General features: G+C 33.2%; 4 protein-coding genes across 4 annotated transcripts; 2 read left to right on the top strand and 2 right to left on the bottom strand.

Moving 5' to 3' along the window:
* Positions 1-355: 355 nt before the first annotated feature.
* On the bottom strand, positions 356-2,900 carry LOC115228212 (acetylcholine receptor subunit alpha-like 1). The gene is made up of 4 exons (XM_029798850.2): positions 2,805-2,900; positions 1,610-2,696; positions 1,238-1,314; positions 356-526 (listed from the first exon to the last, which is right to left on the bottom strand). Exons 1-4 carry the CDS (start codon positions 2,898-2,900, stop codon positions 356-358), a joined length of 1,431 nt encoding a protein of 476 aa, XP_029654710.2.
* A 5,267-nt stretch (positions 2,901-8,167) lies between these two features.
* LOC115228211 lies at positions 8,168-8,945 on the top strand. Its single transcript, XM_029798849.2, has 3 exons — positions 8,168-8,331; positions 8,363-8,683; positions 8,715-8,945. Exons 2-3 carry the CDS (start codon positions 8,546-8,548, stop codon positions 8,943-8,945), a joined length of 369 nt encoding a protein of 122 aa, XP_029654709.1. The 5' UTR covers positions 8,168-8,331; positions 8,363-8,545.
* An 11,314-nt stretch (positions 8,946-20,259) lies between these two features.
* LOC118761166 (potassium voltage-gated channel subfamily A member 6-like) lies at positions 20,260-21,561 on the bottom strand. The gene is made up of 2 exons (XM_036498877.1): positions 20,919-21,561; positions 20,260-20,831 (listed from the first exon to the last, which is right to left on the bottom strand). The coding sequence occupies exons 1-2, from the start codon at positions 21,559-21,561 to the stop codon at positions 20,260-20,262; spliced, it is 1,215 nt and encodes a 404-aa protein (XP_036354770.1).
* Positions 21,562-22,655: 1,094 nt separating this feature from the next.
* On the top strand, positions 22,656-23,286 carry LOC115228210 (splicing factor 1-like; the record flags this gene model as incomplete). The annotated part of the gene is given in 3 exon segments (XM_029798848.1): positions 22,656-22,747; positions 22,792-23,116; positions 23,119-23,286. Coding segments are annotated over 3 exon segments (585 nt in total), but the record flags the coding sequence as incomplete, so codon positions are not given.
* Between the last annotated feature and the right edge of the window lie 401 nt (positions 23,287-23,687).

The following is a 23,687-nucleotide window of genomic DNA, read 5'->3' as shown; positions in this document are numbered from 1 at the left end:
TACCGACTATGATAGTTGGGCATAAGAGACGAAGATTGTCCTAAAAAGAATATAGATGCTTAAAAAATGCTATTATAAATTTTTATTACTCAATAAATACTTAAATATTTGGTGTTTTATCCGAGATGTGTTTCAAATTTTTTACAGTATCGTTTGTTATATTTTGAGAAAAGCAATTCGAACAAGAACTTGATTTAATGACAATTTGAATTGCATCAAATAAAGTGGTTGGGCTAGTATCGTAACTCTCTGACCATCTCTAGCATTAAGTATGATATTTCAACAGTGTATTCTTCTTGAAACAGTACAATGATTTAATCTTCATCAATGATTTTTCTGTTTGAAGCATATCTTTTTAAATCAGAATTTGGTCTAGCTCATTATTGTGTGCCTCAATAATTTGATATGGGGACAACTCTTCTTCAGCATAAGACTCATCAAAATCTTGAATAATTCCAACTTTTTTGAAATAATTACTGATAGTTTCACACTTGCCCAAGCTGTGTGAAGTAACAATATTGCGTGTCTAAGATTAACAAAAAACTCTAATGATTGATCAAGCGAGTTCATATAATCAGCCAATAACTTTTTTCTGTAATGATGCTTTAGATTTTTATTATTCCTACATCCATTGATTGAAGATTAGCAGTTGAGTTCTTTGGAAGCTTTATAACTTCAATGTTTAGAAAATTGTTCTTCAAAATGTAACTTGACGCGTTATCAAGAAATACATAAGTTTTTTGTTATATTGCTTCAGTTCATCATCAAGTAGCATCATCATGGAATTAAACAAATAACTGGTCATCCAAGCTTTTGAATTTTCATAATAATGACAGTATTTTCCAACATTGAATCCTTTGAAACACCTTGGTTTCTTGCTATGTCCAGTCCGTTTGAGATAGCATCCGTTAATAGCATCCATTCGAGATATCCATTCTATCAATGAATTCTCAAGCAGATAATGATTTTTAGAAGCTTGTATATAGTAAGTGTTTGAGCTCTCACTATTTTTTCATTGGTTTTTATTTTTCAAAATTTCAGATAAAGTAGAATTTCCTATATCATTTTTATTATATTCTTCGTTTAAAAAACCTTTTTTATGCATATGATCTGCAATTCCATAGTTTCTAATATAGTGATCGATTGAAGCAATTCCAAACTCTTTTTTAAGACAACTTGTAAAACCAAATTTGATTTCCAATTGGAATTTAGAAAATAATTTGGGATTGTAACTTACTAGCCTAATTCCACGGTAAATAAGCTTGCCCTTTACAGTCAAATTTGTATGATCATCAAAGGTCTTGACTCCCGATTCTACATATTCCAAATATTTAAAAATTGTATTCAAAACTTTAAAATACACCTCGATCAGTTAACGGCTCGGTAATTTTAGGAAAAGGAGCGAATTTGGCCCTAACATACAAATGTTTTCTCCACAGCATAAAAATTTAAATATTGGGACTCAAAGTTTGCAAAGTTAAATAATGTTAGTGATTAAAGAATTTCAAGCAATGAGAATAGAGTATGTCCCTATGAAGTATGAAGCAGCAAACACCATCAGGAAAAGACGGTCAAGGATTCCAGCTGCTGTGTTCCAGTCGTCATCAACCTGGGATAAATCTAAAATAGAGTACTTCTTCGTCCTCTTTCTGTTTTTTAAAAAATTCAGTGATTTGGTAAATGGCCTTTAAGAATAAGCCAATTTGTTCCTGTTTTTGCATGGTTTGCATTTTTGTGAATTGTTGGCTCATTTTTTGGACGAGTTCAATGTCATCGTTGTTTTGCTGAGGGGCCTCTAAGAGGACAGGACTGCATGTCCCGATCTTCTTCTTGCAGCACTTGTTCATGCAGAGTAGCTTTGGCAAATAGACGAAAAATATTTTTCTGACTGAAGGAGTAAAGTTATGAGTCCCCGGAGACCTGACTTTGACGTTGAGGACCAAGACCGTGCAAATTATGGAACACGTGACCAGGAGCAATGTGAAAAGCAAGTACTGTCCGATGAGAGAAACGACGACAGAAGTGGGGGGAATCAAATCAATCATGAAGAGAATGTACACAGTCATAATCTGGAGAATGGACACACAGAGCGTCATTTTCTCACAACTGTCGGCCGGGAGGATAAACACAAGGACAGTCAAGGAAGAAATTATGGCACATGGCACGATAAAATTGATAACATAAAACATGGGCTTCCGTCGGATAGAAAAGTAAAAGGTGACATCGACGAATGGCTCAATACAGCATTTGTAGAAGCGGACATTCTTCTTTACACTCGCGTTGGCCAGTTCCCATTCGATGCTTTCTGTATATTCCGTCAAGTCCACGTTCACGCTCCTGTTCTCACGCTTGTAGCTCGTAGATGACGGCTGGAGGTCGACAAGCAGACTGTTGTACGTCCACGAACTAAACTTCATTTTGCACTCTTGTTCGTCAAAAGGGAATCTTGCCACGTTGATGTCACAGAAACTGTTGTAGATCATTGAAGGCTCCCAATTCACGCTCCCAAGATGTGTCAGCCCCAACTTGGTTGAATGGTCCAGCTGGAACCGTCCAGCGGCACTGTGAATGAGGCAGACAACAAACTTGTCGTAGAGCACAATGTCCGGTGTCCAGATCGTGTTGGAAGGAAGACGGATTTCCGTGATATTTCCAAACTCACTCCTATTCCAAGCCAGAAAGGGGTCCTCCCATCTCTGTACAGTTCAGAGTTATGGAAAACCTGCTGCATTCGTACATCAAACGTGATCACTTGATTCTTGGTGTCCTACAACGCTCAACCACATAAATGCAACCACACTGACTATCTCCCGCAGAACCAGGCCAATGTAGACGATGAGGGGCTCAGAGTTTTCTGCGACGGGTCTCGTCATTTTTGCATATCCTCGACTTCGCTTCATGATCTCGTTAAACAGGTTTTGTTCGTGATTGATATAGCTTTGAGACAAATATATTAAAATCAGGGAAAGCAATTGCATGTGTTTGTCGGCAATATCGACAATCTGTGTTCTTATATTGACCAGTTCGATTACCCATCACAGATATGCCTCACAATCAATAAACTTAGTCACCAGCTCTCTGATTTAAAGGCATTCTGCGCAATTAAAAGATTCTCCTGGGTTTTATCGGTAGTCTAGAAACTGTCTGTATAGTCCCCTCATCTGAGGCCGTTTCAAATAGGACTGGATATATTTCTAAGTTTCTCTTTTGCAGCATGGGTTTTACGATCCACGCAATCAAAAATATGATCACTCAGACTAAGCTTAAATACTAGTTTAAATGACCAACAGCAAGTTTTGTTTAGTTTTGATATGCTGACATTATTTAAAGTGGTTCCAGTTGTAAGAGACCAACGAATGATTGATTTAATCCGCCATGTCGTGAAAAGCGTCCAATTCTGTTACGAAATAAAAGAAAATGTTAGCCAAACTTGTCGCTCCGCAGCGGCATTGATCGAAACGAGTAGGCCGAGGCGTAGACAGAATAATTCAACCATGCTCAGCTCAGAAGCTAACTACTCATTTATAGCATGCCATCAACAAATCTATTACCAATTTTTACTTCGATTGTCATAATTTTTTCATTTAACTCAAGAATCACCAACAGTTAATTAGAGTAATTAATTAGGTGATTCAAACAATCCTAAAGATCTTTCTCAGCTTTTCCCGATGTTAGACTCTGAACCCAACGCAAGTGCGGAACGGACGGGGAACAGTTTTCGTAAGGAATTGAATTGGGGTTGCTAATTGACATATGATGGTCTTTTGACAGTTGGTTCTGTTAAAGGGCTAAGAAGCCCTTTCCATCTTTCTTAATCGGGTGGTCAAGTGGACTTGGAATAATATTGTTCAAATTGGAAATTTGCATTATGCTAGCCGCAGCTCGGCATATTGTAGTCTCAATTTTAAGGCGGTTGGACCATGAGAGATTAATTCCCATACCCAATTGTCGGTTCGATGAATTGTTTTTAGAGAGTGCCGAGAGCCGGGAACGGTTTCTTTACTCCGCCGATTGTAATAATTGATGTTAACTCTGAAAAATAAAGTCTCAAATTAATCTAGCCACAACAAATAGCCCGTTCGATAATCTTTTTTAGCTAGAATCTATTTATAATTTTTTATGTACTACAATCTCCGACATTAAATAATTATTTAATTTCCATCAATCTGAGTTAAAGCAAAATTTAAGCTTTGACGACAATAATTAGAAATATAAATTCAAAATTAAAATATTTGAATCTTTAATTAAGTCTAAACTGTCAAAAAGAAAAGCCAGTTTACAGGTGAAAAATGGAAACCAACGAAACTCGGATCATTATTAGACGACTGGGAATATAGATGTCTTGTGAAAAAATGCTCTAGATCAGCGGTTCTCAAATGCGGCCCCTCTAGAGTAACTAACTTTTTTAATTTTTTAATAATGTTTAAATTTAATTATTCATTCTTAAGGTTAAACATATCCATAATTGGTGATTTCATTAATCAATGTCACCGGCTGGATAATGCCCTGGGTTGGATAATGCCCACTCAACGTTATTTTAAAAAAATAAATATTTTTTCAAATTAATTTTGATTAGATTTTTTGATTTTCTTAATTATTTTAGTAATTTATCAAAGTTTTTTTTCAAATTAATCTACCGTGCAAATTTATTTTGGTTATCTAAGTTTTCCAATTTGAAAAAATAATAAGTATAATTGATCAAATCTATATTTTAGAAATGGTTTTACTCAACCTTACTAAAGATGAACTTGAAGTAATCAAAAATATTCAAATAGATGTTTTTTATATGGACCGATTGCAGATTTAGTGGATTTAAGAAGGTATGCTAGCCTTAATAGCGATAATGGATGGTTATTTCTTTTTGTATAAATTGTAGTTGGTTGTGGTTATAGACTCATTTTTTAAATTCGCAGTTGCCAGGCGGAAATCAGGGGAGGAAATTACTAGAAAATTAAAGAATATTTTTTACATGATTTGTCCCCCATTTATTCTAAAGACGGATAATGGGAAAGAATTTAAGAACAAATGTATGGAAACCTAAAGCACCATGGATTCAGGGTCATGTAGAAAGGTAAGTTATTTGTAAATTTATCTTTAGATTCAATCAATCGATCAAAAGGTGGATTAGCTCAACTAGTGCCTCAAATGGGTCTTTTGCAAGCTATAAAGACTTCTATCAAGAAATCGTTTATAAATATAACATGGCGAAGCATGAAACGACCAAGAGGACACCTTTCGAAATTTTTATGGTAGGAAATAATTTAATCCCGGAGGAAATAAGATTGGCGTTATTGTCATTCGATGAAAATGAAGCGGTTGAATCAAGTCAATCGGAGATAATTGGATCTGATTATTTCGAAAACGAGGACGATTGTTTGAATCAACAAAGTGTGTATGAAAGCCATGTTTTCGCCGGAGAAAAAATGGAAAAAAGGCGGAAATGGAAATTTAATGAAGATTTAGCCGTAGGAGAGAATGCCCTACTGAGGCATGATATTGATGCAAATCCAAATAATTTTTTATATAATAAAAATTCATGAATTTTTAATATTTGTTTTTAAATGGTAGACCTAAAAAACTGTATAATTATAATAAAAAACGTTATTGATTCGGAAAAATTGGTGATGTCGGTTTTTGCCGACTCTTGGAAAAATTCATTCAATCAAAAAATTGATAAAAAATTGAATAAATCGACTTAATTTCATTATCAAGTTATTTTTAATTAATTATCAGGTTATTTTCGTTTGATTTTAATAAAATTTTTAAGGGGGTATTATCCAACCCAGGGCATTATCCAGCCTGTGACAATCAATTTGAAGCACGTTTTGGGGTACATTTATATAAATTTAATTTTTAGAATTTTAAAGAATTCCTTCGCAACTCCATTCAGCGTGGAAATTAAGTTTCAACTAGAACTCATTAATTTAAAACATGATATAGAACTGGCGGCATTGTTCAAAAATGCGTCCATTATTAATTTTTACGAATTAATTCCTCAAGACAAATTCAAAAATATAATACACAATGCATATATGAATCTACATATTTATGCGAATCAATATTTAGTAAAATGGAAAATATAAAAATATATAAAATATTTTTTGTGCGGCCCGCGAAGCTAATCTTAATTATCGATTTGGCCCTTGAGCCAAAAAGGTTGAGAACCCCTGCTCTAGATTCTTGCCAACAAAAGATTTAAGTAAAAATAGTTAAGATACGCCCGCATTCTAACATCTGTAAAAATGCAACTATAAAACGCATTTGTTCTCCGTATACTGCATTACAACTCAGGAACGTGGGGTCTGAAATATACTCTCTCTGAAAATCCAAGAGCCTTTCAAAGACGAAAACCAAAATTCCTATTAACTATCCAAAGATAAGTATTTAAAGTGTGTCCTTTGCTTTTATGATTGCTCCTAATTACTGGAATAACAAAGGACAAATTTTTTGTGTCAAAAGTTTAATCTGTGAGAAATTGCATAAAAGACGTAGGAGAAGACGGGAAAGTCACTTTTCTGATTGTATACGATAACCTTTATTTTTTAGAAACATGACCCTTGAATGTTTTTCAAAAATGGATTCTAAAATCTGCGATAAAGCAATGTATATACAGTAGATTATTCATTTAACGAAAACGAAATTTGAACATTCGTTAATTAAAATGAACTAAAAAATTGTTTTAATTAAAAATGTGTCGTGTAATCGGTAATTTTAGGTTCCTTCTTTTTAATTGTAGCCAATATATTTCTCAAATTTGTAATCAGGTGAATATGTTAACAAGATTCTTGCAAAAATATTTTTCAAATATTTAAGTCCATCTGCATAACCAATGGGATTGTCATTTTTGTTATCTATTTCTTCATGCTAATTTTCTTCACATTGTATTGAATTCCATAGTGTTTGTGTTCTGTATTCAAAAAGCTATACCATCCATATTATGAGCCCATATGACCCACTATAACGATTTTGGGTGAATAGTCTTTAATGAATCTCTAGTATATCAGTTTTAGGGTTGTTTTGTTTTAATCCGTAGGTTTTGTCAAAGTTGTTTTGCCATTATCGACACAAAAAAAGACTTGGAAAATTTCTGGAATTCTATCGCAAATAAAAATTCAAACAAATATTGAAACTCCTGACCAAATAGCCAAAGGTGTTGATCAATCTTATTTTGAAAATGGAACCCTTACCAGATGTCTTTTAATTATTAAAAACGTCCTATATGAACGATGTGAAGATCAAATTTTGCTTTGTCTTTACAAATTTGATTAAAAATTTTTGAAAATTAGTAAATTCATATGGAAATTTCAAAAAGTAAAAGATTTTGAATTTATATAGATTCTTTCTTTATGATTCAAAATTTTTACTTTGATAAATAAAATGGGCTGAAAAAATTATGAAACCACTCAATAAATTTTGATACTGTACATTTTTACCCATAAGATATATTTTGTTAAGTTTGGCCCCATTGTAGTTTAATGACAGTCAAAAAAGGCAAAGAATATGTTAGTTAAACACATGATTTGGTTAGAATTTAAAAGCTAAAATGATCAAGTTGTTAAGGCAACAAATCATATTATCTAGAAAACAAAGATCAAAAATTGAATTACCAAAAAAGTCACTTTTCTTAATCCAACACAATAAGAAACATTTGCGGACATTATATATTTCTCGAATAGAATAGAAACTTTTAGTAATTATATTTAGCTAATTTTACTTTTTATTTGGTTTGATTCACTAAAAATTAGTATGGTATAAATTAATAACACATTCTTTATAAATATTATTAAAAATAATCACCAAGGGAAACAATAATTGGCAACAAATGACAAGAAGAAGAGAGTATACAGGGTGTCAACCATATTCAGTCGGATTGGTTAGTTAGTGTTAATTTGTGTTTTCCTTTTTATTTAAAACATTTATTTTAGCTTGAACGATCACCTCGTTCATCTCAAAAATCCATCCATACCATGAAAACTGATTATAACAAAATTTCACAACAGAAAAATTTTTCAGAATGGAAAGTCCGATGGGAAAACAAATTGTTTGATACAAAAGTTGAAAATTTAACCAAAATACGATTTCAAAATATAAAAGCACAACAAAATCTATCATTTGAAGATAAACAAAATTGGTCTATTTTTTGTCAGCTATATATAGCTTAAAAGAACTTTTAAAAAAAGAAAGAAATGACTATATTACAGAGACATATAATAACTTGGAATCAAGACTAGACCGTGTAAATAGATTAAAACAAAGAGTTGAGCAAGTTCGAAACAAGCGAGAATTAGAACATAACGAAATTATTGAACAGAAAAGAAATGAACAATTTGAGTTATTTTTATGATTTAAAAGGCCCAATTAGAAGCAGTGCTGGTCCTTTAAAGGCTCTTAGAAAACACTACGCGGAATTGGAACTTAAAAAAAGTCGCGACAATCAAGTTTTGGTTTCAGCTGAAATCGCACAAAATGAAAAACAAGAATTGGAGATGTGGAATAATTTAATTTATAAAGTATTAATTAATTCAATTATACATAGAAATCACAAATGAGCGAAGAAAACGAATTAAATGAAAAAAATAAAAAAATGCAAGACAGCATCGAACTCCGCAAATTTCTAGAGAAACAAATTGAAGAAAATAATTATAAAAAACAACTTGAAAACCAAAATGACGAAGAACTGACAGTATAAATGACTATATATTTGTAATTTTTAGAATCGGTTAATAAATGAGACAAAACTCTATGAACAACAAAAGGCAGTCATGAAAAAAGAAAATCAAAAGAAAACAAAATTTATGCTCGACCGTTGTGTGGAATTTAAAAAATTGAAAACTGAAAATGAAAGACAGCAAGAAGATTTATACGAAAAAGATATCATTGGAATGGCCCAGTTAGACCAAAATAAGGAAAGAAATGCTATTGCTCAAAGAAAAGTAATAAATTGAAAATATACATTATGCAGAATGAAATGGCTCGCGAAGCTCTTCAATATCTCAATCATGTCCGTAAAAACCAGGAATTAGAAAAACAGCAAGAAAATGAAATATTGTCTTATGTAAATGAAAAACAGAAAGAAATAGATCGACTGAATAGGCAAGCAAATGCAGAACGGAAAAATAAAAAAATCGAACTGATGGATTCCATAAATCAATTTAAAGAAAATCATAAACGGCAGAAAGGTGAATTATATTTGTAATGTTTAGAATTTAAAATGGAAAGACTTGAACAAGAAAAAGAAATTGCAAAAACTAAATTGATTGAAGAAACTCTAAACATGGAAAAAGAAATCAGAGAGAAAAATGAAAAAGACAAAAATGCCAAAATTGCCAGAAAAAATGAAATCCTTTCTCAAATTGAGTACAACGATTTCTTAAAGCGAAAAAAACATGAAAAAGATCAATTAGAAGTGAGTCGTAAGCTTATCATTGATAGAACCTATCAATGAAACAAGCAGAAGAAATATATAATGAAAAAATGAGAAGCATCATCGAACGTGAAAAAAACAAAATTCGGGATTCTTTAAAATAAATCCACGTAATAAAAAACTAACATTTACTATCATTTTACGAAGTTTGCTAAAAAATTTCTGATTCAAAAAATTGTTTAGTCTATTTATGATAATATTTTTGATCTTTCATCAATTTCATAAACTAAAAGTGGTATTGACTGTTTATTATACATGTTATAAAACTTCATTCATTCATTTAACTAGTGTTTATTACTCACGAAACAGCCCAAATCTTATATTCTATTATCTGGCTACAAATCTAATGATTATTCAGAACTTGAGGATGCTTAAATTGAGAACCGCGCAGACCCTCACAAAACTTGTATAAAGAGCCATATTTAGTAATGAGACTAAAGCGGAAAAAGCTAAAAATAAAACGAAATGTTAATTTATTCAGAACGTTCTAAAGACCAATCATTATTATTACTTTCATGCCCATTTTCTATGTTCAGAACAGCCAAACTTGGATTATTCTGACAATTTAAAAACCATTAATGACAAACTCCTTTAATCTCGGCTATGAGACCAACTTGAGTAGTTTCCATCATCAAAGCAACCTTATTCTCAACAAGATAATGCATTAACTCGTCAAAAAATAGTCTAAGAATGTGAAACGAGCCAAAACTAGGACAGGATCTTAAGGTTAGATCCCTCAAAACCATAGACCTGACAAAATTGAATTAAAAGAGAATACCCATAGAATGACCATTTGAGAGTAAACTCTTTCGCCTTTTCCTGTAAATTTTCACGTGATAGAACAGGGGTCAAAACTTTGTCGATTATTTGGGTAAACCAGTCGCGCCAATTTTCAAGGGCATTGAAATTTGCAAGAGCTGATTTGAAATTCTCAACAGTTTGAAAAACGAATTCCATTTTACAAGATGTGAGCCATGCCAGTTGTTCCTTTAAAATATGGTGATTAACGAAACGTGAATTTCGCCAAAGTCTATTTGTGAGAGATCGGAGCACATTATTTGTCGTCGAGCGGAATCTGGGACTACCTGGGTCAAATGCTGTAGCTTTATGGAACGTCGTAAGATTTGAGAGAACGCGACAACGGCATGCAACTATTTAAATATTGATTCAATATAAAATTATATTATTTAATGAAATAATAATTTAAACTTAAAATATTCAATCAAAATAATTACCTTCATAACGACGAAATTTCTATCAAGCTTTGCTGTAAAAAGAATTGAGCAAAGTTGAGATTTGACAGCCTTTGCAAAAATTCTAATATTCTGAACAAGATCACCTAAATTTTAACAAAGTATTCAAACTTGGCATTTCAGTAAGAACGTCGGGGATCAATTCATTGACCAAATGTTGGTAAAATCTACAATCCGCCTCAAACACAAATTTAGCGACTTCCGGTAAGGATAAAATTTCCCAGGATTGTTTACTTTTGATAAAAAATTTAAAGATTTACTTATTTTCATTGAACCAAAAGTCCTTCCAGATTTTTGGAACAATTTTAAAGTTAAATTGAGAAAAGGCTTCGTTAATTTCCTTAAAAGTAATCAATCAAAAATACGTGGCAGTGGTTTCGGTAATTTTTTTCAAAAATTTGTAAATTTGTGGATTCTTTGTGGCTAGAAATAGGGCTAAATTCTGGAATTTGACGAGAAAAATTATTTTTTAGATTTGTTTCAATAAGACTATTCTTTTCCGCCAAATTGGCATCACTCGGCCAGCCACACATTAAAATTTCCTTAGACAAAGCTGTACCTTTCTCAGGTCAAGAAATTAAGAACAAAACAAATACTGTGTGATAATTCGATATGTTTGCACTCTTTTGGGACTAACGATTTCTTTTTTGACCATTTTGTTTAAATTGGACGATGAACGTATTCTTATTCCATAGTAGTGATATTTTGAGTTCCCTCTGAAATATTGAGGTACATAAAAACCGAGTGCCAAGTCTTCTTGTACGCAGACCAGAGAAAACCGATCGAATCAATTTCCCGAACGATGCCCGATTCATCGGCGGGAAGTTCATTTCCTCACAATGCCGTTTGTAATGAAGATATAGCATACAACGAGGTAGACTCACTCCTTCCACGGTCTCGTAGTTGTCCAAAAGCCATGTAACCTTCACATTAGTCTAAAACCATTACCGTTGCAGGATAAGCACGATTGGAGTGATATGAATGGCGAGAAAATGATTCGTTTGATTCTGACCATTTAATCACTTCATTTGAGTAGTTTTGCGAATTTGTTTGTTGAGGAGAGAGTTCCTAAAAGTTGTCTTAATTGAAATCTCTACGTTTCCATAGAATGGCTCTGAATAAATTAGTGGTTGATTGAAGTCGTAGTAATCTCCAGAACTGGTTGGGCAGTACGGAAAAATGCCAATTTTTGAATCATAGAGACCCCCAGCCTAAAACAATATTGTATAAAAAATACCTCAGATAAGTTAGAACCTACATTTGGTTGCATATATTCAGCCTAAAATAATTTTTACTGAATAGAAAATGCGCTAAATAGTTTATAAAATATTCTAGCATGACGGGAATAGAATTATGAGTTAGTAATGAAGGATGTGATCTTTGGGATTGTGCATAAAATGAAAACATGGAAATAGTTGACAGGCTACTGTTGTCAATGAGACCGCGGTTGCTCAACTGGAGCTATGGCTACCAATACTATTATAAACGGCCCAAAGACCGAAAAACTAATAGTTTAAAAACCACATATAATTTAGAAAAATGATATATAATACAAAGTAGATTTCTATGACAATACAAAGAAAACAATTATTTATAGCAGCCCAATTAGTGCAGACACGTCTCGACGAGCTCGATTCAAACAAAGACAATCCTCATTAGGCACTGCTCTAGACAATAGATTGCCAGTCAATAAAGACTGAGGAAATCTTTTTTGTAGAGAATCTAGCCAGATATCAGTTCAGTAGTTTCATTCCAGTTGTTTCAAGTTTGATTCATTTTGAAAAATCAGTTTTAGTAATTCTGAAATGCTAACAAATATAGTTTTAAAATGTACTTAATTAATAATTTTTCATTCATTCGTGCTAATTAGAGTGCAAATAAAATTAAATAATTAAGCTTCATTTAATTTTCTTTGTAAAGAAAAGTAGCACTGTTGATTGATGACAGAAACGTGATTATTTTATGACAGGAAATCCTTTTGGCTGTATAAAATAAAAATACAAATTTTTGTTCGAAAAACAATTTAAAACAAGTCTGAAAGCATATAAACTTGTCTAAATCTGCCCACACTGAGAGAATTGATGAAATATTAAATACAATACTTAGGTTTTTAAACAAATTCTACAAAACTTTAGCTCATCAAAAACTCAAGTTAGCAAAAATTGGTTTTATGTATAAATAACCGAATTTATAAAACTAATAATTGAATTCAGAAAATGGGACCAATCTTATTTTGAGATATAGCTGTGCCACTTTTCTACATAATCTGGGATCCCGACATATTCAGCCTTTAAAGAGCAGCTCAAACAAAACAAAATTATGCCTCAAATAAGTCACATAAATTATTGGTAATATTCAATTTAAACGTTTGACCTCGAAGCTAAAGCTCGTTTAAAGCTTATGATTCGTTTTTTCCATCATATAACAGAATTTTTATTTGTACAAAGTTTTTAGTGATTCTGAGAAAAGATTGTTTAATCAGACCGATTAATTGGTCAAATTCTCAACAGGCGATTGAATTAATTATGTTTGATACAATTGAATAAATCAATTTTCAGGCCATTAATTTACTTAAATCAGTTATTAATTATACACTATTCCAAAATCATGTATTCTGTACTCTTTACTCTAATTTTTAACAGTCAGGGATACTTTCGGAGATTTTTCTCAACATACTTTGAAACCTTATCTGCTTTTTGAATTAAACACAAAAGGAATTATGACTTCCAAATTGAGACAATCTTAAATTAACCGAGAAGACATTATTTGATAGAAATTATGTCGAAGAAACACTTTAAATAAATTCTCTGATTTGACAAGGAAACTAATACTTTTAGTATCCAACTAAAAGATAAAATTTTCATATTTTACATTTGAGTTGATGACAACAAATTCTGTCATATTTTGATCGACAAAACAAAATTAATGGTTTTCTGATAAGTTTTAAATATTTTTTTTAATCAATGATAATATTTATGCACTTTTTGATGTTATGATAAAAAAAGGAATCCATGTTTGTTTTGTTAACAAAAAAATCGAAAAGTAATAATTATCTATCTCTACAAGAATTAAATTTACTTTTTTAGTTAAATTAATTTAAAATGAACACTAGTTCATGTGTATCACTATTTCGTCGTTTGGGATTTGTGCCCAGGTTTCAGACATGTTCATTCAATTCTTTTCTAAAACCAAGAATATTAATTTTTAAACACAATTTTAAACCTCTAAGTAAAAAATGGTAAGTATATATATTTATTCATATAGTACTGACCAGGATTACTTAAAAGCTCTGAAATCCACATTTATCAGTCTGAGTGACAATTTTTTACGTATAGAAGAATCTGATAAAGTCGGAACTGATTTTTGTACTGACATTCAAGACGCTTCAATTACAGTATACATACCAGAATTAAAGGGCACTTACGTAATCAGCAGGCAACTGCCTTCTAAACAAATATGGCTATCATCGCCATTAAGTGGCCCGTCTCACTACGATTGGGAAGACGGAGATTGGATTGATAAAAGACGGAACAGAAAATTATATCAAGTTCTCGGTGATGAATTCTCTTCGTTTCTACCATTTCGAGTTGATTTTGAAATAAATAAACATGTTGACTTTTACTTATCAGTTTAAGTTACAACTTAAGTTAATATTGTTTTTAATGACTAATTTTTATATAAACTATCAATCAATGTGTTTACAACTGACTGTAGAAGGGATGGACAGAAGAATCATACAAGACATCCCTTAATAATGCTGTATCTTAAAATACTCACAAACTTGATAAAAAGTGCATTCGTATTATGTAATTCTATATTCTCGATAGTCTGACTTTTTTAGCCAGGTTGGATCATGATATCGGATTGTCGACTTAAAAAGAGCTTTATTTTAAACGCTTTTTCACGTTTAATATCCATTTCCTTGCAGTTGTCTGAGATATTAACTATGAATTCAAATCTTCAGGCTAATCTTTATTTATTGGCAAATTATTTATATTTTCGTAGTTTTTACCTTTCAGGTTCGAAATTGCTTTTTGGGAGGTGCTTCGTCACCATTTTATATTTTACCAATAAATATATATGTTTGTTAATTAATTGTTTTCTCGGAACCAATAGAATACTTGTTCTATAAAAATATTATGACTTGTCTTCAAGACTCCTTAATCTTGTGTAGTATTGACTATAAATAATTCACATGCTAATAATCCAATGAAGGATACAATGATTGTACAAAATGCTGAATCCCTAAATTCGACAACAAACAACACTTTAGGGAAGAATATAGATCAAAATAAATTTAATCAGAATCCAAACTATCCGAACTATCACTCACCACACATAAACGAGTTGGTCTTCTCACTGGTGCAAGAAATGGAGAACGTAATTCTCCCGCTGCAAATAAGAACTATCAGTTACAGGAAATGACATTTTCATGACCAGCGACAAAATTCTCGATTTCCTCGCTCTCGCTACCACACGGACTGCGGTAGGCAAATGAACGAGAACTAAAACGTTTTGCTCCATTTTTTGGAGATTCACAATTTTTATCATCTTCATTTTTCTGAATATTTCCATCTTCCCTTCTCATATGAAGGCTCGTAAACTGTTTTTTTAGTTCTTCAATCAGTTCCTGCGTGGTTTATAAACCAATCAGTAACCTTAGACTCAATTTTGGCATTTTTTGCAGCTTTGTTTAAAATAATACAAAAATAGTTATAAATCTCGGGATCTCTCAAATGGGGGCGGAAGCAGCTCACATTCTCCTGCAATTTAGCAAGACATCGCTCAGTAAATGTGAGCATTGACATACAAAAAGCCAACTTCTTAACTTGCAACATATCACTAAACAAATCCATACAAAGCAAAACAACCTGACTGTTCTAAATCGATAACTAAGTTTCTCAACAAGATTTTCATGTTGAACATTCTTAGTGATCAAAGACAACAAAAATCTAATAAAATAAACCCCAAATCGTACGTCATAATGACTTCAAAGTCATCCTGGGTGACCTGATAATCATCCATCAGTCTGCTAATAATATCCGGTAATATATTATACAAAGTGTTCCCCTGAGAAGGAAACACACAAATATAACTTTAAGCGACAGTTCTGAGAAGAAGGCACGAGACGTCGACACAATCTTCGAATCAGACTCCACAATGCATCTGGCCATTGCACTCACCGACCCCTTTGCCTTCACAATCTCATTGAGGACAAGTCTCGACACGACCAAAACTGCAGTCCTTCTAACATAAACATCCTTATCCTCCATTCTATTCCATTCCAAATAAATCACAAATACCTCTTGTAGACATACTGAACCCACGGCTCAGTTATATTCGGATGACGATAAGCCAAGTCCCCCACCACAATCGTGAGGTTTGAGCGGAGAGAAGGAAAGGGAGATCTATCCATTAGAGATACCAACAGTTGAATGTTTGATGCACACAGTTGGGAACTAACGTAACTAAAAACACAAAAAACCTCAAATATGCGAATTTCCCAAGAGTGGTGGCTGCAGTTATAATTAGAGAACGGTCTTTGATTTCCGAGCCGTGGCAGATCTCCAACAAGAGAGGCACGACTTCCGTCAGTAGTCCATTCCCTACGAATGTAGAGCCTTGAAACAAACCAGTTACAATCTCAGTGTCGCATATTCGGCGGATTATTTCCCCATCCCAATCGGCAATGTTCACTTCTGACAAATCAAACTTTGACATATCTTTCTTTTTCTACTCAATTGAATTAAAAATGTAATTGAACTTGGTTTTTGTCTTTTATTAGGTCACGCATTTGTCTACGACGTCTTAATTCCCCACAAATTTGATTCTCCAAAAAATTTTGACCCAGCAAAGCCATCTCTCCACAGGCATATATAAACCGAGTCATCAGAATCGAACTTTGAGTAGACAACAAACCCGAGGAGGCTGTGCATAACAAAAACAAACAAAAACATGAAAAGACGACTCCTCTCATATATTTGAACATATTTGAGAGCATTTCGTCATATCTTTCAAACACTTTAATGACCATTCCTATCACTTCCGAACAAAATCCACTCCATCTGGACATTCTTTTATCTCTGAATGCTAATCCATTAAAAAAAGCATAACTTTGACAAAATATTGAATACACCTCTTCGCAGGCAAAATGTGACTTTGACAGTCGAAAAGAAAGATGCTTGGATTATGAAATATTTGATTTACTTCATTTTTGACGAGACAGAGATTAGAGAGTGCTGCCATTGTGTTTGCGGCAAAAAACATGTCTCGCCTGATTCGGTCAGTCGAAAGCACTGCCGACGTTATAATGTAAATATTATTAAGAATTAACTCGGGATTCGAACTGAAATATCAAAAAGAAACACCTTGCGACTGCTCTGAACAAAATGACTAAATAAGAAGACTCGTCGTAGTTAGAAATTTCCACAAATTTTTTCAGAATGTGTTTAAAAGTGTTGAGGGATATGTTTCCTGACAAGTACAACTCATTCACCTCAAAACTCAAACAAACAGCCAACCAATTTCTCAAACGCGCTAAAATGATAATTCAGCTTGACAAGTTGACTCAATTCCACCAAAATATCCATTTGTCTGAACGGATTGTCTCTGAAAATCACAACAAATGCATACATGCAATTTGAACGTGAAAAATATATTTTTCGGAAAGCTTCCAAAGCAATCTTTCTAATTGAACTGTCCGTGGAGAGAACCAGCGTGAGGATATCCACAAGTCCACCCGAACAACAATCCATCCCAAACTCCATCCCCGTCACGTAGAAATCAACTGCCTCTGCCACATCGGAGGCTAAACTGCCACTCAACAGGCGTCCGACGAGTGGAATGGCTGCTTGAACGTGCTTAATAAAAGAAGCACAATCCTGGAAATATCAACTCGGAACAACCGAGAGGTATTGCACTAAGATCATCTGTTTTCCCACCTCTTCACTCACCAGTTCCTCCTGCTCGAATACTGTGGACTTTGTTTGTCCATCTACGGACATTTGGGGGTCGGGGATATCAGAATTATCCACGTGGGAATCCTCTTGTTTCATATTTTTCAATTTGGCAATCTCAGAGTCCCTCCGTGCTGCCACTTCGTCGTAAGAAGCCTAAAATAAACGAAACAGCTACGTTGATAGCAAAGGGATTATTTCTTAGAAAGGCAATCAGAAGCTGAACTCCTCGCTTCCTGACCAACGTAGATTTGTCGTGAAGTCGGCCAATGAGCAACTCCATGACAGAACTCAACATTGATAAAGGCATGGCCTGGTTTGACACAATCAGAGTCCATGTTTGGAGGACTTTAACTCTGACAAATGCGTTGATATCATGAATGTGCTCCAACAGTGAATCCAGCAGACTATTCCGTATTTTTTTCTGGTTTTGACTGAGATTATCTCCGCTGAGGTGTTTGATTACTATTTGCCCGTATATTCCAACAATGGCACTCCTTAGGACGGGATGCTGTTATATATATACTATCCAAACATCAAAGCTGAGGTAGGAATCCAACAAATGCAGATTCATTGCCATCTGATCGGGGATTTTCTCTCCCAAAACGGTCAGAAAAACACTCACATTGCGAGTCCGGGCCGATTCCTGTAGAGGATCCCCCAAATTAAGTCTTCCAATCTCCCTGAAGTGACATAAAACAGAACAACCCGAGAATGTTGATGAGAAGAATTCCAATCTTCCTTTTGGACAACATATTCGACAGATTCTCGGATAAGACAACCACAAGGGGTTCATTTTGAAGAATAATCTCCACAATTTTGATAGCAGCCTCTGGAAATTCACTCAGACATTCCAACCTGGTGAATAGTTGTGGGAATCTGACAAAATTCCAATCGAGTCGACAAGGCGGTCTCTAATTTCACGTATTGATGACATTTCATTATTTGTAGACACAAATATTTGGAATAAACAATTTCCAATCAAACTAAATTCAGTTTCGACAGACCAAACTTGATTAAAGCAGTGTCCGCTATTGGAGGGACCCATAACTTGGAAATGTCACAATTTAAAAGTTTCCAGAAGAAATTGACAATGTGGTCGCAGTTTTCATCCCAAAAAACGGAAATGTTGCTTTTTTGGGACATATTTTTGGATTTACCGGTCTGGAATTTACGTTTTTATTTGTCACTTGTTTTGCTGTTATTTGCACCGTGGCTTTGGAGTCGGGAACAAACATTTCGACAAAATTTGCCATTAAAAAGCAGTACATTTTGAGACAAATTGACAGATTTTTGTCAGACTGGTCCATCGATCCCCTTTGATCAAAATGTTCGGACAATGAAATTAAAAATATTCGACTTTCTTTAGTTTTAAACAAAATAAGGAACCTTCTTTAAATAATTTGAAGACGTCTATGATGAAGCTATCCTTCAGTTGTTTTGATTGTCTAAAATATACAGAATATTTTTCTTACGTAATTGTGCTAAAAATAAAGTTAAAATTCTTTTGTATGCTTGTGTAGCCGTCGAGAGAAAATGATTTTGCAGTTGCTGAAAATATTAAAAGAATTTGTAATTTACAGTGGAGTAGAAGAGGAAGACTTTTACATGGAATAATGCTATCAACAGAGAATAGTGAGGGCCGTGAATTGCCTATTAAATCGTCCTTTTTTGCGGGTATCTCAAAATCCAACAACGCAGAATTCATAACGAATCTAAAGCGGTATTTTATTTTAATTAAATATATAAATCACAAGAAATGTAATTTTATTAATTAAAAATATTATTTTTTAATCTTTAAAAATGGAAGATAACAACGATCAAACAAATCCTTTGCTGTGTGAGCCGCGACTTCAATTTTGGGGGTTTTATACGAAACATAAGGTTTGAGCTAAAAAAAGTAAAAAAATAAAAAAACCTGAAAACCAGTCAAATCAGGAACAATAAAATCAGGGATCATCTCAGGGACAGTCACCTTCTCTCCCGAAAGGAGGGTCACCACACTTTTGTTGGCACCCCTGTCTGTCATGTTAGTTAAAATAAAGGACCAAAAAATTTTGGAAGTTCTGAGTCTCCTCCTCGTTGGAATTGGTTGACGTCTTTGCCGGTGGGGAGTCTCGAAGGATTGTTGGGAATATGACTGTTCGGAATGTCGACTCCCCGTACTCTACGCAGAGGGAATGGTGGACTTGCGAATTTCTTTAGGTTTTTAATTTTATATTTTTCTCGCAAAAATTTGTAGGATATTTTTTCAGGTCCCCATTGGAATTTGACTGGTGGGCAGGAACGTCGAAAAAGTTTGATACTTCGATATGAACTCATACCACGTCACTCAAAAAATTTTTAAAAATATTAAAATTAATATTAATTGTTAAAAACGACATTAATTAATCTTTTGACGATTTCTCCTTTCTTTAACGTTTTCTGTAAACGGCCACTCACTGCTCTTGTACTCAATTTTTTCTAAAAAAACTATTAAAAATATTTAATAAATCCTCTACTTTTGTGGTAAAACAGGAAGAAATAAAAAAATAGTTTAATAAATAACATTTGTTTAACTCCAACTAAATATGAAAATTTTATCAGTGGGAATGATATTGTTAAAGTGTTAATATTTGGATTAATTTTAAATTGTAAGTTTATTTTCGAATTTAGCATATTTTCTTCGATCTATTTCTATTTTATAAAAGTTATTAAATTTTGAAACTATCACAGAAATTGGCAAAGCGGCAGCCAAGACACCGCCAATGCCAGTGATCGATCCAATAATTTTCCCCCAAAACCCCAAAGGATACACATCTCCATACCCAACTGCAGTTAATGTGATTATAGACCACCAAAAGGCATCGGGAATGCTTTTCATTTGAGATCCTGGAACGTCAAACTCGGCAAAATAAATTGCAGAAGCTGATATGAGAGTAGAAATAGATAAGAACATTATCAAAAAGAGTATTTCATGAACTGAGGCTGAAATTGTTTTTCCGAGAACATGAAAATACATCGAATGTCTCACAAGACTCATAACTTGAAGTGTTCGTAAGATTTTTAAAGTCATAAACTGCATTGATCCAACAAAAGTAACAGCACCTATTGGATGTAAGTAATTTATCACAATCATGATGTAGTACGGAGCGATTGCAACAGCGTCAATTATATTGAAAATATTCAAAAAGAAGTCTATTTTATCTGGACATAGTGCTACACGACATATATAGTCCAAAGTAAAAAAACAAATGCAGGCACTTTCAATTTTGAAAAAAATCGAAGTTTGATAATTTATATCACATTTAAATTGCGGAAGAGTTTCGATGCAAAATAAAATGATTGACACTAAATTGATAATAATCGACAAATAAGAATAAATTTGTCCACTTATTGAGTAACTGGGATACTCCAAAAGTAACCACAGTTTTTTGAAAATAAACTGTTTTGGAAGTTTTTCTATTTTTGTTGGTCTGTAATATTCATTGTCATATTTAATGTCAATGTTTGTGTCCAAACCAAAGAAGATTAGCTCAGAATAAAATAAATTAATGTTGATGTTATTTGGACATGCCAAATACCCACCACTTTGATAATAATACAAAATAAATTCAAAACATGTCCTGTCTCTCGGAAAAAAATATTCATTTTTGGTATTGTCGTAAAATTGTTTTCGTCTTTCATAATTTCCAAGCAAAGTGTTGGGAAATCTATTCAAAGAGCTTTCGAAAGTCTCAAAAACAAGTCCGCTTATATTTATTTTGATACGTGTCGGTAAATTTCTTTTTGGAACTGGTTTTATACGGTTTCCTCTAGACCTAAAATTATTGTTATTTTTAACTATTGCCTCATTTTTTAATATGATTTGTTTAAATTGCCAAAAATAAAATATTGTTAGCCGTTCGTATTTTATATCAAATGTTATTGACAAATTTGATATTGACATAATTTAATTTTAAACTCAACAAAATTGTCAGAAAATGATATAGAATCCACAAAATTCAAACTCCTGCCAAAATAAATTCTTTTTATAAATTCAGTAAAATTGAAAATCTAATAAAATATGAAATTGGCAACTATTTAGCATTTTTAAAAATATTGATCTACTTATTTTTATTAACATAATTGACAACAGAAATCAGTTTTTATTGTCGGACTTGTCATGGATAATCATTTTTGTTATTAATAATGTTAATAATTTCAAATTATCGACTTATTATTCAACCGTATTTTGTTGAGTAAATAATTGAGAATGAAAATGTGATTTATCAATTTTTAATATAACTTGGTTTTATTGAATCGAAAACTCAAGAAAAAATATTGGGTCTAGGGTTTTTTTAATAATAATCAGGCAACGTGTTCTAGCGTGTACATTTTCAAATATTGTGTAACATGGTAATCCTGTGACTATGGCAATAATTTGTAATTTCGATTTTAAACTTTGATTAATCGATTTTCTAATTTAGTTTTAATTTATCGGTTCGGTCTCTATTCTACACGGGGAACTGCCTCTCGATCCCCAAAGTTTCTGATTTCATTTCATTAATAATAAATTTTAAAAAAAATTTATCGGTTTGTTATGCAACCGAATTTAAAATTTTAACATGTTTTCTATTGTTTATAAGAAAATAATCCATGTTTCCAAAAATATTTTATATTCTGTATTTAAATTACTAAGCATCTTATTTAAACTTATGTTTATAAATTTCTTAAAATTTTAAGAAAAAAATAATAATTAAATAAATTAATAAAGCATTATCTTTAGTGTTGTTTCCTTTTCTGGTTTGTCATATTTAATTTATATCTAGGATTATGCCTCAAGTCACAAAAAAAGTAGCCGAAGGTTTTTATAAATATTAATTTAATTAATTTCAGAATATCTTGAGAATATTGCAAAAAGAAAGCCAAAACCTAAGAAAAGCAGATTTGGGGGAGAGAACAAAGTAGTTCTTCCAGGAATGCCCACAGCAATCCCCGCAAACCTATCAGATGAGCATCTCTCTGCATATCTACGTATCTAATTACTCTAAACAATGTTTAGTACAACTCCAAATAGAGGACTACACTCGACGAATCCGCGAAGAGGACATTGGTTCGGCAAACAAGCCTTTTTCAGAGCGCATCACAACTCGGTTTATTTTTTTATTGGTTCGAAGGTCCTAACTGAGTATTTCAGGTCCCCATCCCCGGAGCCAATTTACGATAGTGACGGAAAGAGACTCAATTCAAGACAATATCGAATGAGAAGGAAATTTGAAGAGAAAAGATCTGAATTGGTGGCTCAAATGCTCAAATTAAACCCCTCTTATGTACCTCCGACCGATTACAGGTTATTTTTATGTTTTATTTCAAGGATTTCTGCTGGTCGGATCACGGAGAAGGTCATGATTCCGCAGGATGACCACCCAGAGATCAACTTTGTGGGATTGTTGATTGGTCCTCGAGGCAATACACTCAAATTATTAGAACGAGATGTTTGTATTTATATTTATTGTAGTCGGGAGCGAGGATTATTATAAGAGGGAAGGGTTCTGTTAAGGAAGGAAAGAATCCCGGAGGATATATGTTGCCGGGAGAAGACGAGCCTCTCCATGCTTATATCACAGGCTGTACGGAAGAACAAGTCAAACGAGCGCAGAATCAGGTTGTTTGGAGTAATGGAGGTGTTTAGATTGAGAAGATTATACGAGAGGGGGTCGAACTGCCGGAAGCAGAGAATGATTTACGAAAGAATCAGTTGAAGGAGTTGGCACTGCTAAACGGGACTCTTCATGACCCCAGAGGATTGATGTAAGCTTTTTTTGTGCTTATTTGTAGTCATTTGAGACAGAAAGCAGAGTCAGATTTGATATTCACAAATACAGTGCTGTGTTCACGTTGTGGAGGGGCAGGTCACCTGACTTCTGATTGTGTTGTTGATTTGTATGTTAAATTGATTCATTACTTTTGTAGAAGTAAAGTAAGTGCTCTTGAACGGAGTCTGGGGAAGGTGGATAATGAGTATGTGGCACTAATGAACGAACTTGGTCAAGAAATCCCTGCACATTTGCAGACTGTGGGGGTTAAACAGTA

This window comes from Octopus sinensis, unplaced genomic scaffold, assembly GCF_006345805.1.
Source record: "Octopus sinensis unplaced genomic scaffold, ASM634580v1 Contig10057, whole genome shotgun sequence".
In the NCBI taxonomy this organism is placed as follows: domain Eukaryota; kingdom Metazoa; phylum Mollusca; class Cephalopoda; order Octopoda; family Octopodidae; genus Octopus; species Octopus sinensis.
This window is presented reverse-complemented; position numbering and strand designations above follow the sequence as displayed.

Excerpts from the sequence above, each read along its gene's own strand:
- LOC115228212 (XM_029798850.2), bottom strand. The coding sequence starts at position 2,900 with ATGAAGCGAAGTCGAGGATATGCAAAAATGACGAGACCCGTCGCAGAA. Across the intron at positions 1,315-1,609 it reads CTATTTTAGATTTATCCCAG|AATCGGGAGTCAAGACCTTT; the intron begins GTTGATGACGAC and ends TGGAATATGTAG. Across the intron at positions 527-1,237 it reads TTTACCGTGGAATTAGGCTA|ACACGCAATATTGTTACTTC; the intron begins GTAAGTTACAAT and ends TGTTAATCTTAG.
- LOC118761166 (XM_036498877.1), bottom strand. The coding sequence starts at position 21,561 with ATGTCAATATCAAATTTGTCAATAACATTTGATATAAAATACGAACGG. Across the intron at positions 20,832-20,918 it reads AACTCTTCCGCAATTTAAAT|CACTATGTCCAGATAAAATA; the intron begins GTGATATAAATT and ends TATGTCGTGTAG.
- LOC115228211 (XM_029798849.2), top strand. The coding sequence starts at position 8,546 with ATGAGCGAAGAAAACGAATTAAATGAAAAAAATAAAAAAATGCAAGAC. Across the intron at positions 8,684-8,714 it reads AAAATGACGAAGAACTGACA|AATCGGTTAATAAATGAGAC; the intron begins GTATAAATGACT and ends TGTAATTTTTAG.